This window comes from Crocuta crocuta, unplaced genomic scaffold (assembly GCF_008692635.1).
Source record: "Crocuta crocuta isolate KB4526 unplaced genomic scaffold, BGI_CrCroc_1.0 scaffold129, whole genome shotgun sequence".
NCBI lineage: Eukaryota > Metazoa > Chordata > Mammalia > Carnivora > Hyaenidae > Crocuta > Crocuta crocuta.
Window position 1 is genome coordinate 14,448,087 of NW_027551571.1, and position 19,093 is coordinate 14,467,179.

At 46.5% G+C, this 19,093-nt stretch overlaps 1 protein-coding gene across 1 annotated transcript; it reads left to right on the plus strand.

The window, feature by feature from the left end:
- The first annotated feature begins 5,060 nt into the window (after positions 1-5,060).
- Positions 5,061-15,065, plus strand: LOC144220717 (b(0,+)-type amino acid transporter 1-like). The gene is made up of 6 exons (XM_077751047.1): positions 5,061-5,813; positions 10,008-10,141; positions 10,318-10,447; positions 11,895-12,019; positions 13,667-13,754; positions 14,249-15,065. Exons 1-6 carry the CDS (start codon positions 5,061-5,063, stop codon positions 14,480-14,482), a joined length of 1,464 nt encoding a protein of 487 aa, XP_077607173.1. The 3' UTR covers positions 14,483-15,065.
- Positions 15,066-19,093: the final 4,028 nt, after the last annotated feature.

Consider the following 19,093-nt stretch of genomic DNA (forward strand, 5'->3'; position numbering starts at 1 on the left):
ATATATATATTATATATAAAAAAAAGAAAGAAAATGCAGTCACATGATAATATGTGGCCTTCTGTGTCTGGCTACTTTCACTTAGCATAATGTTTTCAAGGTTTATCCATGTAGTAGCATGTATCAGTACTTCATTCTTTTTATGGTTGAATAATATTCCATTGTGTGGATGTGCCACATTTGATTTATCCATTCATCAATTGATGGACATTTGCGTTGCTTCCACCTTTTGGCTATTAAGAGCAACACTGCCATAAAAGTTTGTGGACAGGGTTTTGGGTGAACATATGTTTTTATTGTTGTTGTTGTTGTTTTAATGTTTTATTTATTTCTAGAAGAGAGAGAGACAGCGTGAGCAGGGGAGGGTCAGAGAGAGAGGGAGTCACAGACTCTGAAATAGGCTCCAGGCTCTGAGCTGGCAGTCAGCACAGAGCCCGATGAGGGGCTCAAACCCACGAACTGCGAGATCATGACCTAAGCGAAAGTCGGACGCTTAACCGACTAAGCCACCCAGGCGCCCCTGAACATATGTTTTTAATTCTTATGGGTATATATCTGGAAATGGAATTGCGGGATCATATGGTAACTTTCTGTGTGAATTTTTGAGGAACTGCAAATTGTTTCCACAGTGGCTACACTATTTTATATTCCTAACAAATGTGTATGAGGGTTTACATTTCTCTGCATCCTCATCAACATTTCGTATTTTTGTTTTTTCAATAATAGCCACCTTAGCAAGTGTGAAGAGGTAGCCCATTGAGGTTTTGACTTGCATTTCTCTAATGACTACTGATGTTGGACATCTTTTCATGTGCTTGGTGGCTATTTGACTATCTTCTTTGGAGAAATGTATATTTAAATCTTTTGCCCATTTTTAAACTGGATTGTTTGTGGGGGTTTTTGTTGTTTTTATTGAGTTGTAAGAGTTCTTTATATATTCTGAAATTTTAGACACTTGTCAGGTATAAGTTTTGCAATTTTTTTTTCTCATTCTGTGGGTTGTCTTTTCATTTTTTTTGACATTATCTGATGCACAAGAGTTTTAAATTGTGATGAAGTCCAATTTATCTATTTTTCCTTTGTAGCTTATGCTTTTGGTGGCATATATAAGAAATCATTGTCTAATCCAAGGTCATGAAGATTTGCAAATATGTTTCCTGCTAAGAGTTTTTATAGTTTGAGCTCTCACATTTAGGTCTTTACCTCATTCTGAATTAAGTTTTATATATAATGTGAAATAGAGGTACAAATTAATTCTTTTTCATGTAGATACCCCAGGCCCCAGCAGCATTTGTGGTTGTCTTTTAAATTAGATTGGAAAAATGAGGAGGTAAACACAAAAAAATATATCACTAATACTGAGTTATATTTTTCTATGTTGATACTTTTACCAGGGTTCTTTATTTTTTTGTGTGGATTTGAGTTACTGTTTAGTGCCCTTTCATTTCATTCTGAAGGACTCCCTTTAGCATTTCTTGCAGGTTTGCTAGTGATGAACTATCTTAGCTTTTGGTTATCTGGGAATGTTTTTTTTTTTTTTTTTAATTTTGAAGGAGAGTTTTACTGGAAATAGAATTCTTGGCTGACATTACCCCCACACACCCCAGCACTTTCAAGGCGCCATCTCACTATCTTTTGGCCTCTATGGTTTCTGATGAGAAATCCACTGTTAATCTTGTTGAGAAAAACTTGTAAAAGATGAGTTGTTTCTTTCTTGCTGTTTTCAAGATTCTCTCATGGTCTGACTTGATCATTTGATTATGAAGCGCCTGTGTATTTCTTTGAGTTTATGCCATTCGGAGTTGAACTTCTTGGATATGTAAATAAATGTTTATCAAATCTGGGAAGTTTTTTCAAATAGAAGTTAACCTAACTTCATTCATCTCCATAGGATGAAGGGGCATGAGGGCTTTTGGCTTATTCTCATGAACACTTTTGTGGGAGAATCATCAGCCGCATTTTCCTGATGGGAAATGGAACTAGTAAAGATCCCATTGAATGCACAGTGATGTAAAACAGGGCTATTTGGTCCTTGGGTGCTGAATTTCTAACTAAGGCATCCATTTGGCTGAGCCTCAGACTGGGTCCATCAGTTACCCCATCACTTGTGATGGCAGCACAGGAATGCCATATAGGCTCAACTCTGTTTCAGATGTTTCTTCCTCACAGGCAGGCCTGATGCTGGACCTGAAGACCACACTTGTCAGATTCTGGGAGGGCAGTGGGAGTTGCTAATTGAAGCCCAAAGAACCTCAGAGTCTTTAGTTCTTCCCATTCAGGAAGAGCCTTCCTACTCACTTCTACTCATCATCTTCTTCTTTCCCATTTCTGGCTGGTCTCAGCTCCTTAGCCTGGCATTTAGGGTTCTCCTCTGTAGACACACTACTTGACAAGATGAGTCTTTCAAAACAATCTTTCTGTTCTCCTAATGGTCTTCAGCTCACAGGTAACTTCGTTGTAGTAAAGAATTTAACGTTGCCCAGGGAGAGGTCTGGCCCTTGCCCTCAGCTTCTGGGAGGTAATCTCTAAGCGCTTGGCATGTCATGCTTGATTGCAGTATCTTTATTTGCCTGGGGAGACTTGGGCCAGCCAGATAGTAACAATGTGATTTTTGGATAGAGGCTTTGGGTCATAAAATATCAGCTTGATCTCCTGAGGGGCTGGAAATGGAAGTCAGCCACATGAGCAGTCAACCATGTCTATGTGATAGAACCCCAATAAAGAGTGGACACCAAGGCTCGGATGAGCTTCCCTGGTTGGCAATATGATGCGCTTATTGTCGCACATTGTTGCCTGGAGAATAATGCTGTCCTGACTCCTCGGGGAGAAGAGAACTGAAAGCTCTGTGTTTGGAATTCTGTTGGATTCTGCCCTATGTCTTTTCTCTCTTGAGTGACCTGAATCTGGACCTTTAAGTGTAATAAAACATAACTTGAGTGTAAAGGCTTTCAGTGTGTTCTGTGAGTCTTTATAGCAAATTATTGACCATAAGGATAGTTTTGGAACCCTCCAAACTTGCCATTAGTGTTAGAGATCAGGGTGGTCTTGTGGACTGTTCTCAGACATTGCAGTTGGCATCCACTAGCAGCAGCCCCCTGGAGAAGAAGAGGGTTGACATTTAAGTGACTTAGTTACTACTTAGCTATGGCCAGGAAGGAAGCTAATTTTCTTTCCTGAGCTTCTAGGACTCTATCCTTTTTTATCTTCATTCCCTCCAATTCTTTTAGCTCCTTTTTTTTCCCCTTAATTACTTCTCTGCCCTTTTCTCTCTCTTTATACTGGGTAAGAATCTTGGAAGACCTTCTTCTGAATTTTGGAGGGCCCCCTTTTCAGGGATTTTCTGAAGAAGATGGCCCTACCTTTTCTGAGGACCTGTGTCAATGAGGACCTCGCTTCCATGAAGCAAAGGGAGGAGGTAAGATGGACACCCCAGGAACCAATGACAGTAAAGCCCATGTATCTGTCAAGAGCTTTATTAATACACATGCACAAGAGATCCAGGTAGCCATTATGGCTGACTTGAGCTAGGTCAGCCTGTCTGGGAGATCACAGGTATCTTTCTGCCCACTTTGGGTGTCAGCATCTTTACTCTAAATGCTAGTGAGTTCCACTGACCTTTCTATAACAATACTAGTAAAGGTTCTAGAACCCAAGAATTTAAAAGTATAAGGGAAAGGGGTGCCTAGGTGGATCAATTGGTTGAACATCTGGTTCTTGATTTTGGCTCAAGTCATGATCCTGGGTTTGTGGGATCAAGCCCTGTGTCAGGCTCTCCATTGAACATGGAGCCTGCTTAAGATTCCCTCTCTCTCTCTTTCTCTCTCTCTCTCCTTTTGCCCCTCTCTCCCGCTGATGCACACTATCTATCAAAAATTAAAAAAATATATAAGAGAGGGTTAACAAAAAAGTTATACGCTATATTCTTTTTTTTTTTAAGGTTTCTTTTTTTTTTTTTTAAATTTCTAGGAAATATATAGAGAGAGACAGGATGAGCAGGGGAGGGTCAGAGAGAGAGGGAGTCACAGACTGAAACAGGCTCCAGGCTCTGAGCTGGCAGTCAGCACAGAGCCCGACGTGGGGCTCGAACCCACGAACCGCGAGATCATGACCTAAGCGAACGTCCGACGCTTAACCGACTAAGCCACCCAGGCGCCCCAGTTATACGCTATATTCTAAAATGAACATTATTTATAAATCAATGAAATATATATTAAAATATGTATACGTATATAATATTCAGATATATATATATATATATTCTGAAACTAGAGAACTAATGAAATTCTTAGCCAGATAGTGTTGGCTAATGTTTAAGGAAAGTCGACTACGTTTCACCTACTATTCTAGCTACTTTGATTGGACTATATGCTATCTTTAGAGTAACCCTGTGTGGTGGGTATTGTAATTAACTGACAGATGAGTAGGGTGAGGTTCAGAGATCTTGTCTGAGATCACACGACTATGAGGGACTAAACCTGGGATTTGAATGCAGACCTTGTACTGTGCTTCTAACCACCTGATCCCTTCCTTGTAGGGGTACAAGCTCTGTTCTTAACTATTTGAATCTTCTTTGGTTGTTTTGATTCTTCCTTAAAGTAGGGCTCATGCAATTTTAATTGGAATCCTAATAAAACAGGAGTTTTATTGCTTGGCTGATAAAACTATTGCAGAGATTTTTTTTTTTTTTTTTTGGTTCCTAATATGCAGTTTCTCAGTATTCTTACTGTTGGCACAGAGCACTCATCCAACTGTTATTCCTCACATAGTGCTGTGGAATTGGGCAGCAGGGATTTCTACTAAAATCCCGTTTCCTTTGATCTTTCCTAGGTCACACTGGAAAACAGCTCCTGCAAACTGCCTGTACTGGAGTTTGAGTCAGACAGGGACTGGTCGATCAGCGAAGGCTCTGTCCCTTCTGAATGCCATGCCCTGGCTGTCTGGTCTCTGGTTCAGACTTCCTCAAGTGCTGTAATCATTAACTCCTGTGGAAGCCCACAAGACATAGGTATGAGAGCATCTGCTTTTGCTCAGCTAGACACAGCAACTATTGAAGTCCTGAGATGGAGAGAAGTCAGGAAAGAGATGGCGGTGAGGGGATGGCAGGACGGGAGCCCGGTGGGGGGGGGCTACAACTGAGAAGGGAGATTGGCTTGTGGAGTGCCGTGTCCCTGATGGCTGGCTGTATGATTGGCTCTGGCATTTTCATGTCGCCACAGGGGGTCCTGGTCTACATGGGCAGCTCTGGAGCCAGTCTTGTGGTGTGGGCAGCCTGTGGCCTCCTGGCCGTGATGGGTGCCCTGTGCTATGCTGAGCTGGGTGCCCTGGTTCCCAAATCCGGAGGGGAGTATGCCTACATCCTGCAAATCTTTGGCTCCTTGCCAGCCTTCCTGGTCATCTATACGTTTGTGTTGCTGGTCAGACCAGCTGCTATTGCTGCTGTCTCCCTGAGCTTTGCTGAGTATGCAGTGGCCCCCTTTTACTCTGGCTGCTCCTCGATGCCCCAGGCTGTGCTCAAGGGTGTGGCTGCCACCTGCATCCTGCTGCTGATGCTGGTCAACTGCTGGAGCTCACGGCTGACCACCATGCTGATGAACGTGTGCACGGTCGCCAAAGTGTTCTCGTTGCTGATCATCGTGGTGGGTGGGGCTGTGGTGTTGAGCCAGGGCCGTGGCCACACGGAAGCCTTTCTGTTTGCCTTCCACAACACAACACATCAGTCTGGGCGCATTGGCATGGCCATCTACCAGGGCATGTGGTCCTTTGATGGCTGGAATAATGTCAACTATGTGGTGGAAGAACTCAAGAACCCAAAGGTGAGTCCATCATACTTCTTCAGAGGGTGAAATCACCAAACATTAGCTATTCCAGTTATTGTTATTTGAACTGACTAATGCAAAATCAGCTGAAAATGGGGGTTCTCTTTTTGAAGTCATGAATGCCAGCCCATTGTCTACCTTAATTGCTTTATGGAATTATATGAATAATAACTTCCCAAGTGAGCACAGAACTTTATAGGATCATACTCATGGTCTCATTTGCCCTGTGAGGTCAGTACTATCGACACCATTTTTCACATGGGAAAACTGAGGCTTAGAAAGGGGGAAGTGATTTTGAGGTCATGCCACTAGCAAGAGGCCATGCTTGATGACTCAGCTTGTTATCTGTCTTGATAACATTTGGACTCTTCAGTTACTATGGAAATTAACTCTTTGCTATAAATATATTTGCTTAGGTTGCTGTTTGTTTTCTTTTTGCCTGCAGAAGTCTTTAATTTTCAGAGGATGAGAACTGAGTCTTTTCCTCTACATCTTCGGGGCTGGCTCAAGGGCCATTACATGTCTCACCTCTCAGCAGAGACTCCCTAGAGATGGGTTTGGGAGAATTTGGGAGGAGAAGAGGAGCATGGAGACTAAAGTCCAAGAGCACAGAGAGACTGGGGTGAGAGCCAGGAGTCCTGGGACCTAGATTTTATTCTTGCATGTAATTCCTCGTGCTTTAGTTCCTCACTATGAAATGGGATAATAGCTGACCCATCTACCGCATGGGGCTTGAAGGTATCAATGGCATAATCACTTGTGGATGGAGTGCCATAAACAGCTGTAATTTCAGGTAAATGTTAGTGTGCGTTCATGGTGGCTCTGGGGTGGGGGCTGGGGCTGCAGGGCAGGGGCACTGGCTCATTCAGTTCACAGGGCTAGGCTTCTCTCTCTCTGAATCCAGGTTCTGGGCTTGGAGCTGGTCCAGGGAAAGAGCAAGGGGCCCAAAGGCAAGTGAGACAAGCTCCCATGCCATAGAGCATAGATTAGCACATTTTTTTCTGTAAAGTATCAAAGAGCTAATATTTTAGGTTTTGCTGGCCATGAGTCTTCTGTCATGACTACTCAACTCTGCTGTAGTGTGCAAATAGCCATGGGTAAACAAATGAGGGTGGCTGTGCCCCCATAAAAATTTATTTACAGAAACAAGCAGCGAGCTGGATTTGGTCCACAGGCTGTAATTTGCTGACCTCTACATTTTTTCATGTTCATTTATATTTGAGAGAGAGAGAGACAGTGTGCAAAGGGAGGAGGGACAGAGAGAGAGGGAGACACAGAATCTGAAGCAGGCTCCAGGTTCTGAGCTGTCAGCACAGAGTCTGACAAGGGGCTTGAACTCACCAGCCTTGAGATCATGACCTGAGCCGAAGGCAGACACTTAACCAACTGAGCCATCCAGGCACCCCTGCATATTTGACAAATGTGGGTTTCAGAGCAAAAACAAAGCCATGTCTCTGAATGATGGGCAATTGAAATTCTGGCTCTAACTCTGCACTCTGAAGCCCATGTTAAGTGTATCTTTGTTTCACACTCTTTTTCAAGAAACTGTAGAACCTATGCCAACCCTGGTCCAGCCTTATGCTCATGCGCCCTGAAATTTGTGTGAAGAATTAAGGCATTCGAGAAGGAAGCCAGGAAATCTCAGTGTTCTCTGGGTGCAACGTGGGGCTGTCATAGCTCATTAGCTGGCCTGTGGGCTGTCCAAGATGAGTCAAATTCAAAAGCATGTCATATCCTTCCCCTGTGACTTGGCATGTGGCTGGGCCATGCAGGGTGGGTGCTCACCTGCTGAGGGCACCCCACCGTGAGGCCTGCCATAGGGGGAACCTGGGACTCTGCTCCATTGCCCATCTTTGCTACAAGTGGCCTCTTCTCGGCCCAGGCAGAACACACTTTCAGAACTGGGAAGATGAGGACTTAGCTGCCATGCTGAAGCGATGGTTGGGGCCTCCATCCCCAGATTTGAGAGCTAGAGGAGACCTGAGAGGACCCATTGCTGTCCTAGTGACTTTACTTGCACGCATCTGTCACGTGACCTGCTAGGTCTGCTGACCAGGTTGTCCAGGACTGAAGACTTCCAGGGATGCTGGACTTCTGGTGTTAAAAGCAGGGAAGTCTCAGGCAAGCTGGGACCAATCGGTCACCCTCCCCAGCCCCTGCCCTTAGAAGACAGGACAGGATGGGACAGAGACTTGGATATAATAAAGGTTGCTGGGGTGCTGCCTCCACTTGCTGCTGGAACTCATGAGGCAGAGCAGTCCGGCAAGAGTTCTGTGAGAGGAGGGTTGGAGTTGAGCCTTGAAGGGCTGATGTGGTTTGTGGCAAAATAGCCATGTAGAAGCAGCGTGAACAGGAACGCCGAGGCCAGGAAGAACAGGGCACGTCTGTGTCTCAAGAAAGTTTGAGCGAGGTAAGGGGACAGGCCCTGAGATCAATACTCTGCCCTCAGTGCCCCTATGCCCTTCTTCCCGTGCTTGCCTCCAGAGTTTTCTGTGGCAGATCTCAGCCCTGGCAGAAAGCTCTGGAAATTGCCTTTTTTAAAAAATAGTTATTTATTTTTGAGAGAGAGTAAGAATGGGTGGCGGAGGGGCAGAGAGAAAGGGAGAGAGAATCCTAAGCAGGCTAGGCACTGTTAGCACAGAGCCTGATGCGGGACTGTACTTACAAACCATGAGATCATGACCTGAGCCGAGATCAATAGTTGGACACTTAATTGACTGAGCCACCCAGATACTCTTGAAAATTGCTTTTTATGTAATGTTGAAGAAAAGAAGATATGCTAACCAGGGGCAGACACTTAAATGGGGGAGGGTTCTACCTAGTGGTGGGCAAGGAGGTCTGTGTGGGACTGTCGCATAGCCCTCCCGCGGAAAGCTCTGTACCAAGTCTGGCAAGACCTCCCTGCCTCTTGGTACAGAATGACCTCTTCTCATTTCATGTTACACTGTAAGGTCAGTGGCAGCAATACCAGGTTCTGGTGTCCCGTTTGGTACCGAGGGGGGAGGCTCTGGTCTCATCAGTGCTTGCCTGCCCCTCACAAGGTAAGCCAAAGGATGCCTAGAGAAAGCCCTCCATGAGGCTGGCAGTGTCCTGGACATGCACTTCCTACTTCAAGGTGTAGATGTCTATCCAGGGTGGCCAAAGCCTGGGAAATTAAAAAAAAAAATTTTAAGGTTTACTTACTTTTGAGAGAGAGAGAGAGAGATAGAATATATGAGCAGGGGAGGAGCAGAGAGAGAAGGAGACACAGAATCTGAAGCAGGCTTCAGGCTCACAGCTGTCAGCACAGAGCCCAATGTGGGGCTCGAACTCACAAACCGCAAGATCATGACCTGAGCTGAAGTTGTATGCTTAACCAACTGGGCCATCCAGGCGTTCCCTTGGGGAATGTTGAATAGAGCTCTGTGGGTCCTGAGAGAGACCCCTTCCTTCCATTTGGTCCTGGCTCCAGAATGATGTCCAAGGTTGAGGGGCATGAAGTGGGAGGGAGTACACTATGATTTACCTGGTTTTCATTTATTCCTCCATTTTTATTGGATGCCTACTCAGTACCTTTATTGAAAGACCATATGTCAGATTGGCACCGAGCCTCCACAGGACAAGCTGCTCTGAGTGCCCACAGCCCCTGTGTCCAGGCCCTTCCTTTTCCCTCCTCAGTGCTGACCCTCACACCTTGCAGGGAGCCAGAGCAGTGGCCAGTCCCATTTACAGATCCCCAATGACCCCCAATTTCCAGATGAGGAGCCTGAGGGTCAGAGTGGAATCTCTGGAGGAAAAGGCCTTCAGCCTGGGTGGGCCTGAGTCCTGGAGACCCAGAAACTAGGCAGGGTTGGCATGGTGGTCTTGGAATATTACAGCTGGAAAGGTTGATGAACAGCCAAGAATGAAGATCTTTAACTTTCTTGTCCCTTCTCTGTGCCTCTGCTCTCATGGTCGCCTCCACTCCTCTCAGGCCCTCTGTACCTCCACTGCTCAGACTGGTTAGTTCCCCACATAGCACATCTGTTGTTTGTGGGTCCATGGCATGGACTGTGAGCACATGGACAAGGGGCACACAGCCTGAGTGGCCCTCAGGGCCTGGTATGTCCCCTGTGGCCAGGATGAGCTCAGCACTGCACTGGTGAGCTTGTTCCGGGGGCCTGAGAAGGAACTCGCCTACTAACACGTGGCTTCTTCTCCTGGACTCTACAGCAGAACCTGGTGTGGGCAGTGATGATCGCCATCCCCCTGGTCACCAGCCTGTACCTCCTGGTCAACATCAGCTACCTGCTAGTGTTGTCACCCACTGAGATCCTTTCCTCTGATGCTATGGCTGTGAGCTGGGGGTAAGTGAGTCCAGGCATGTGTTCCTTGGCCAGTGGGCAGACAATTCAGTCTGGGGAAGGATTGTGTCCTGTGTGTATTTCAATTTGCCTCCAGTTGTTTTGTTTGCTCTGTTTCCTTGCTGTTATCTTCCAGTTTGCTGCTGGAGTTCCTTCCCTTGATCCCTATGTCGTCCTAGGAACCGGGTGCTGGGGGCCTGGGCCTGGCTGGTACCCTTGGCTGTCGTACTCTCGACATTTGGCTCTGCTAACGGGGCATTCTTCGGTGGAAGCCGTGTGTGCTATGCGGCTGCGAGAGAAGGCCACATGGTGAGAGATGGGGTCTGGACTGGGCGAGGTGGTGAGGGCTGTAGGCGGGCTAAGCTTTCTCCTGCCCAAGCTTAGCACTTAGCCTAAGCCAGGACTCCCCTACAAGACATAGCCCCCATGTTTTCTTTTTAAAAAAAATCTATTTATTTATTTATATTAAAAAATTTTTAATGTTTTATTTATTTCTGAGAGAGAGAGAGNTTAACTGGCTGAGCCACCCAGGCATCCCCAAAATTTTTTTTTAGGGTTTATTTACTTTCGAGACAGAGGAGACAGAGCATGAGCAGGAGAGAGACAGAGAGAGAGGGAGATATAGAATCTGAAGCAGGCTCCAGGCTCTGGGCTGTCAGCACAGAGCCCAACATGGGGCTTGAACTCAGATCATGACCTGAGCTGAGCTGAAGTCTGATGCTTAACCAGCTGAGCCACCCAGGTGCCCCAGCCCTCTTCTCTTCTAAGAATGAGACTCAAGCATCCCAAGCATCTCCATTTAAGCTCCAGTCCTTTGACTTCCACGTTTTGGGAGATCAGTGTGGAGTTTGTAGGTGATGGGGATGTTTGTGTAGAGCAAATGGTGTGGGGGCAGGGGGCAGAGCCACAGGGGCAGAGCCTGTGTGTACGCTCAGGGTCCCTCCCCCTGGGGACTCTGTCTCTCTGGTAGCTTTTGCAGCAATGATGCTGAAACGGAAAACTCCAAGATCTAGGGGGCTTACAATAGCAAATATTTCATGTTGCTCATTGGTCCCTGGGTCTGCCATGGCTCTGCTTCAGCCTGGGGCTTGTGTTCAGATTTTCTCATTTGGGACTGTGAGTCTGTTCTTGTCTCAGGGACCCAGGCCAAAGCATGTTTTTGCCTAGAGCATGTGGCAGGGGTTCAAGAGACCAAGCCAAACCACACAGGCATATTTTGAGCCTCTGCTGTGTTACTCCTGCTCACATTTCATTGGCCAAGCCCAGCATCAATGGATGGGGAAGTACCATAGTATTTCTCCTACAGAGGTGGGAGAGCGAGGCTATTTGCTGAGTAGGAATACAGTCTACTACCATAATCCATGACCCATTCCATGCTCCATCTGTAACCATCCCACCCTCTCCTTCCCCATCCTCTGTCTTCCCACCCCGGTCCCTCTTCCTGTTTTGGGGATGAGCAATCGAAAATTGAACACCCTGGCCAGACACCTGTGTCAGCTTTCTATACTCTAGCCCACATCCTAAGCTATTTGGGTCTATGGAGTGATTGGCCTCCCAAGCTGTACGCTGGGCCTGGTTTCACCCCAGGTGAGCCACAGAGACGTGCATCTGGAAGCAGTGGGGCCTGGGAACTATTGGTTGGGGGCACTGGTGTCCAGAGTGAGTTTGGCCGGGGAAGAGGGCTGGGAGTTTCCCAGGGCAGAAACCTACTGTGGCTCCCTTGAGGGGGTTGCCTGACACCTGGCTTTGCTCCCAGCCCCAACTTCTGTCCATGGTTCATGTGCATCGCCTCACACCGACTCCGGCCCTGATGTTTACCTCGGCAGTGGCTTTGATCCTGGTCATCCCAGGAAGCTTCGGCACCATTGTGAACTTCTTGAGGCAAGTGAGACTGCCCTCCCGTGCTGGGTATCTCATGGCCCCTTTGCGCACACACTCACATACACTCATGTGTATACAGAAGTCCCCTCTGTGTGCACACTTACACACATGCATGTGTGTATATAAATATGTGTGTGCACACTTCTGGAAGCCCCTAGGTGTAACTATCACACGTAAGTCCTTTTATATACATAAAGATACACATGCACCCTTCTGGAAACCTGAGCCCAGAGCTCTTGCACATGCACACACATTTCAGCCATTCTCTCCCAGTTATGTTTCCAAAATTAAATGTGGCTCCCTCCTCTCTTGTCCTGTTTCCAAAAATTCAATGAGACAAATGTTTCACCAAGAAGCAGGCAAGTTAAAGGCTTGTGTTGTCTCTGTCATTTTTTATTCTTCCTCGTTCCTTTATTCTGTTGCTGAGATCACATTAAAGCTATCGTCAGGCTCGCACCTTGTTGCCATGGGTGCAGTGTGATTTTCCCTTTGCAGTCTGATCTGTGCTCAGGACTCTGACCCAGCATATCTTGATTGAGCCCAGGGCAGACCCACAACCAAGTTGGGTAGGTATAATCAGAGATTGCATCAAAATGGGGAGATGTTCTGACCCCCTTTATTACCTTCCCTGGGGCAGAAATAATGGGCTGTTGTGCCATCCAGTCGTGGTTTTATGGGCTCATCTGAAACAGGTTTCACGGGTACGTCTGTACACTTATAGGCAAGTGCGGCGTCTGGGTGCCAAGGGAGCTCTCAGAGTAATTTCTCAGGCATCGCGTGTTCTCTTCTTTGTCGTCATAAGTATAATTAATCTTCTGGAACGGGGTATATAGTGCTTGATGTGACTTTCTTCAGAACATTAAGTAACAGATCTGGTTTTCTTTTTATCTTTTTCCCATTAGAAAGGATAAAATCGTTATATGATGAGAAAAATATCAAACCATGGTGAGCCTAGGGTTTCTTTGGGCTGAGATTTGAGAATGTGACTGAGAATGTTCTGGCACAGAATGAGAATGTTGCGGATGATCCATCCTAACAAGGACCCCATGTCCCCCAGTCTTGACTGCCTCAAGAGATGGCCTGGCCTGGATCCCATCTCCAAGGTCAGATGAGACTTTCACTGGACCTAGATCAGCCACTCAATGACCCACAGTGGGGCAGACAGAGGCCAGGGGCTTGTCTGGGTGTTCAGTGGCCTATCCTGTCACCCACTCTAAGGTAGGAGCATCTGCTGTGAGTGTGCTAGTCCTTGAGGAGAGCATAGGCTTCCTTGACATTCTACCAGACTCCTGTTTTTAGACACACAAATGCTCCTCCTCTCTTTGAAAATTGTCCTTTTCTGTCCAGCCAGGGGCAGTCAAAGAAGGTCCAATGTGGAGCCAAGTGAGTGCCTGGGCTTGTGTGTGTGAGTCACTTTGTGACTGAAGATGAGGGAGACAGGAATATCCTCCAGTGCACTCCTGTCCTTGGTGCACCAGCCTGCCTTCTTCTTTCCTTAGTCTGCATGGACAAGGGCACCTGAAGGTAGCTGAAAGGTCCCTGATGAGCTTGTACTCCTGCCCCGGGTTTTTACCTAGTAGGCCAGCCCCGCTTGCAGGCCCACCCAGGGCAGGGCCTCAGAGTAAGTGGCTCATGTCTGCCTTTCAGCTTCCTTGGCTGGATCACCTATGGAACCACCTTTGGCTGCCTGTTGTACTTGCGAATAAAGAAGAAGAATCTCCCTCGACCTTACAAGGTAGTCTTTGGAATAAACATTGGGCTTTTTGCAACCCTAGGCTCTTGCATGAAGCAGATCATTGGACCACAGTCTCACTTGGGGCCTAGAGAAAGAATGTGAGAAAGAATGTCATATTTGGTAGAAAATTTCTATATTTCCTGGGGATGAGGGACATCTGGATCACAAGGCATTGATCCTGTTGACTGAGGACTCATTTCTCTTCTGGAGGACCCTGAGGGAGAACAATAGGAGACAAATGCAGAGAGGATGCACACATCCAGTAGGATTCATGGAGAGGATTAGCCTGGGTCCCAAAGCCCTTGTTCCTTGGATGGCCCCTTGTAACCTTGTAAATGGCTTCCCTGGCCAGGCAAGGTAGGGTGGCAGTGACTGGAAGAGAGAAGCCAATGCCAGGTGAGAGCAACAGGCAAGCGGGCAGGAGGGACAGAGCCCAAGGGCCATATACCACACTCCATGCTTCTCCATCATCCAGGTCTCTGTGTCCATTGCAGGTCCCCACCATCGTCCCTGTCATCATGCTCCTTGCTTCTCTCTACCTGGTGCTGGCTCCTGTCATCGACCACCCCCAGATTGAGTTCCTGTACATCTTTCTGTTCCTACTCAGTGGCATCCCGGTCTATTTCCTGTTTGTCTACTGCCAGTGCCAGCCCAAGTGTTTGCAGATGGCCACCTTGTATCTCCAACTGCTCTTGGAAGTTGCTCCAACCGCTAAAAATGTTGACTAAAGACAGGACAGGTGTGCACTGCCCTCCTCGCTACAGACACCTTTATCCCCACACAAGTGGCCTTTGCAAGCTTCTCTGTAGGTTGACTGTACATAATTCTAATGAGCAACTGGAATGCTAAATACAGCTGTTGTGAAGATTTGGGAGCATCCAGCCAGGACAGCATCCCCCCTTCTCTGAGGACTGCTCCTTCAGTGCAGGTAGATCTCGCAGCCACATTGATATTACACGGCTGCCTCTCTGGGTATGGCTATTTGATATTCCAGGTGGGGAGTATGAAATACATTCCCTCCTTTGGGGATTTTGGAGTTAGAATTCTGATGGTTGCCTAACCTGAGGATTTGTAAATCTTGGGCTCTATATGAGACCATCTTCCGTTATCAGGCAGAGAAGCAGAGAAAGTTCCTGTGGAGAGAAGGTTGAAGATACACAGTGAAATGATGTTGAGAATTAAGTGGTCCCTGAGAGCTGAGGGAATGACCTGAGAGGTAGCAGCCTGGATCCCTGGCTCTTTTTTAGTTCTGGTTTCTGTCCTTCTATGGCCCAACTGCCATCTAGCTGTTCTTCCTTCTTTTTGATCATCAAGGACAACCTGATATCTTATAATAAATTTCTAATTTCAGCTCAGGTGAGTTCAAATGAGTTCTCATTTCCTGCAAACAGAAAAGCTTTATGTCTGACAAACCTTGTTCAGGAAGAGATGATACTTTAGTTTCTGTTTAAAACCACCAACTGGCTTGAACAGAGAAAGAAATAAGAGATCTCTGGGAGGGAGGGATTTTATTGGCTTTGGGTAAAAGAGAGGGCAGTCAAATTTCTAGAGGAAAGGATGAAAAGTTAGAACAGACCCCAGAAGGCTAATGTGGTTACAGGACTATATAGAGGCAAGGGGGTAGAGATAGCTGGCTGCCGAGGTGAGAATGTGGAATAGGAGGGATGATGGCAGTACCTTAGAAAGGCTGGGGGTGCAGCTCCTGAGTCCATGGGGGAGGGGACTTGAACACCACTCAGCACCTCTCCTCTGCAGCTGCACCTAGACACCTGTTTAGGGCTTTCCTTTTATCGCACAAACACAGAATAGGCACCTACAAGCTCTTTCTGTTAAGTTTTATTCTCCCATCAACCAATTCTCTTTTTTTGTGACACCAACTGGGTATCCAATGATTCCATTCAATTCTGACGCTGAGTTAATGCAGACCCCCAAAGCTAAAGGTCTCAGGCACAAGGTGCAGACACCAGTCACAACTACTGGGTCCCTCAATCACCCATGCTTCCGCTCAACTTGGCTATAGCCCCTCCCTTTATGGTTGATCACTTGCTAGAATGACCTACAGGACTCTAGAAAACACTTGACTATCAGTAGTTCATTGCGAAGAATATAACTCAGGAGGGTCCATTGGAAGAGATGCATAAGGCAAGGCACGGGGGAAGGCATGTGGCACTTCCATACTATGGTGTCTTTGGGTGTTTCACCCTTCTGACACCTTGATGTGTTCACCAACCTGGAAGCACTCTGAAATCTGTCATTTAGAGGTTTTTATGGAGGTTCCATGATGTAGGTGGATTAATCATTGACCATGGTGATTGAATTCAATCTCCAGCCGCTTGAGCCTCCCCAGAGGTCAGGGGTGGAGGTGGAGTTGAAAGTCCCAACCCTCTCATCTGTCTTGGACTTCCTGGAGACCAGCCCCCTCCCAGAAGCTCTCTGGGGCCCCCACTCACCAGTCATCTCATTAGCATACAAAAGATAGCCATCACCCCCGAGACTCCAAGACTTTGGGAGTTGTGTGCCAGGAACTGGGAACAAAGACTTAATATTTATTTTTTGTGATATCACACTTCTGAACTGTGAACTCTTTATCAGTGCTGTTCCTGAAATTCTAGGAGAATCTTCATAGCCCTTCCCCCAGCAGCACAGCCTACTTTAGAGAAAAGAAAATTACAAGAAGCTGGTTCTATCCTGTTCCTTGTTAAAGGAGGCCATGGATCAGGCTGAAAGTCCTCAGGAAAAGCACTGAACACCTTCAACAGGTATTAGTTCTTTCTGATGTGAAACATTGGGGTCCAGAAGCAAATGGTCAAGAAAGAAGTCTTAAGATGTCTTTGGTGCAAAAAAGGTGGTTTTATTAAAGCACAGGGACAGGATCCACGGGCAGAAAGAGCTGCACTGGGGTTATGAAGAGTGATTGATTATATACTTTCAAGTTGAGAGGGGGTTACGGATAGTGTAAGTCTCTAAGGAATTTGGAAGCAAGGTTTCTAAGACCCTGAGGTGCGTCATTTACTACTGTCTAGTGAAACCTTAGACATGAGACCCTTCAGGTATATATCCGTGGGCCATATATTTGGAGGATGATTGCTAACACACATCTTATGGGGTCAGGGGTGGGGGTGGGGGGTACAGGTAAAGAAAGTTTCCAAAGGATTTTCTTATGTTAAAGAAGACTTACAGGATCCTGGACTTCAGGCTAAAGTTAAGCTAAGGTTTCCTTTTGCCTCTAACAATGTATTAACATTGAGGCAGCTGAGTTCCTGGAGGAAGGTCACTCTGCCTGCCCCAGGAAATTGTCAATAGGCTGCAAGCTAAAAAGATATTTAAAATTTCCCCCATACTTCTTTTCTCTTTGTTCTCCATATCACTTTCTTCTTCTGGGTCCCACCAAACTGTGCCTTTGTCTCTCATGAGCCTCACTGGGCCATGCGCTCTATTGCTCGGTTGTGTGTCGTGCTCTCTCCTTGGTTGTGGGTTTGGTGAGGGTAAAGGTTAGTTCTTAGACATATTTCCTATCATTTCCTATCATGCTCCTGGACTCCTTGATGACCAATAACATTTGGTGAATCAAAATGATGAAATATCTGTTGAACAATGAGGGAATGCAGCACATTTCTATTTTTTAGGATTTGCATGCATGTCTGTCTTCCCATAGTGCCTGCTCTGCCCTGGGCTTCCAGAACCTGAGAAGGTTCTCTAAGTAGGAGGGATACCTCCCAAGTCTTGAGCAGTCCTGTCCAGCTGGCAGTGGATACATGCCTAGGGGTGGAAAGCAGAGAGGGGGGCTGAACTACCACAGGCTTGGCCTTGGGTCAAGCACTCCAGTTAGGCCGTGTCTCTGCTTGTGACTCAGTCTTCCCATTCTTCCCCCAGAGTCACCTGCGTTTTGGCTCACAATCCTATTGTGATGGTGCAAAGCGTCCTCAAAGCCAGGCTCTGAGAAGGCAGCTTCCTGCTCCTTGCAATTTCCCAGGACTTCTTCCCTGAACTTCTGTTATACCCCAGACCCTGTCCTGGGCCCCCAGAATAGTAGTAGGGAATGATCTTAGATGGAAATTAGAGATTTCTTTTTTTTAATTAAAATTATTTTTTAATGTTTATTTTTGAGAGAGACAGAGACAGAGTGTAAGCAGGGGAGAGGCAGAAAGAGAGGGAGACACAGAATCCAAAGCAGACTCCAGGCTCTGAGCTGTCAACACAGAGCCCGACTTGGTGCTTGAACCCATGAACTGTAAGATCATGACCTGAGCTGAAGTCAGATGCCCAACTAATTGAGCCACCCAGGTGCCCTAGAAATCTGAGATGAATGAATATATTGGACTTCCTTGCTCTGAGTCATGAGCATGATTTCTTCCATTGTTACTTATCTTCTATAATCAAAGATGGCATAGTAATTGTCATGATGCTGGCCTTTGGATTGGGAAAAAAAATGTTCTGAGTCTTGGGGTCCAGGGTCGGAGTCCTTGCTGTTCCCTCTAGAGAAGCAATAAGTTCCAGGAAATGTGTGGGGCAGATGTTGGCTGGGTTCCTGGGGCGGGATTGGGGGGTGGGGGGAAAGGGCAATGTTCTTTAACCCTAGGTCAACCCAACAGCATCTGGATGTTTCAGTTTGGGGCAGAGCCTGGCTACTCCCAGTCATAAGCACTCAATTCTTTGAACTTCCTTTGGCCATTTACACTGTCTTCTGCAGAATACTGGGAACGGGGTAACCTGAGTCTCATAAATTAATCCACACAAATGAATGTCATGGTTAAAACTTCAAACATTACAAAGGGTATAAGGTGAAAGTCAACATTTCTTACTCCACACTCCCCATTTCCAGGGCAATCAGTTTCTTTGCTTACTTCCTGAATCACAACCTGTTCAGTTCTCCTTGTTGATGGGAAGCAGTTCTCTTCTCATATCTCCACCCCCAGACCAGGGGTCTGAGTCCTCTACTGTGGTGGTCATGCCTATCGTTCATTATCTATCTCTAGCTCTCTTTCTGACCACATGGTAAGATGGCATTTTCCTGTCCCCTTGGAGTTAGATGTGACCACAGGACTTGTGTTGGTCAATAAAATGTGGGTTGAAATGATGTATGCTACTTCTAGGGTAAAGCTTCAAGAGCCAGTGCACAATTTCTTGCATTTTCCATTTCCATTTCCATTTCTGTTTTGGTACCTGGCAGTGTTCTTTTAGCCTGGGTCCTGATATAACAATAATATGGAGGAGGGCTAGCCCCCGGCCAACCGTATATGGGCATGTAGTGTGTGCATAGTTAACTTTTATTGTTTAGGCTACTGAGATTGGGGGATGTTTATCACTGCAGCATAACCTAGCTCATCCTAACTGCTTAT

Excerpts from the sequence above, each read along its gene's own strand:
- LOC144220717 (XM_077751047.1), top strand. The coding sequence starts at position 5,061 with ATGGAGAGAAGTCAGGAAAGAGATGGCGGTGAGGGGATGGCAGGACGG. Across the intron at positions 10,142-10,317 it reads GCTATGGCTGTGAGCTGGGG|GAACCGGGTGCTGGGGGCCT; the intron begins GTAAGTGAGTCC and ends ATGTCGTCCTAG. Across the intron at positions 12,020-13,666 it reads ACCATTGTGAACTTCTTGAG|CTTCCTTGGCTGGATCACCT; the intron begins GCAAGTGAGACT and ends TCTGCCTTTCAG.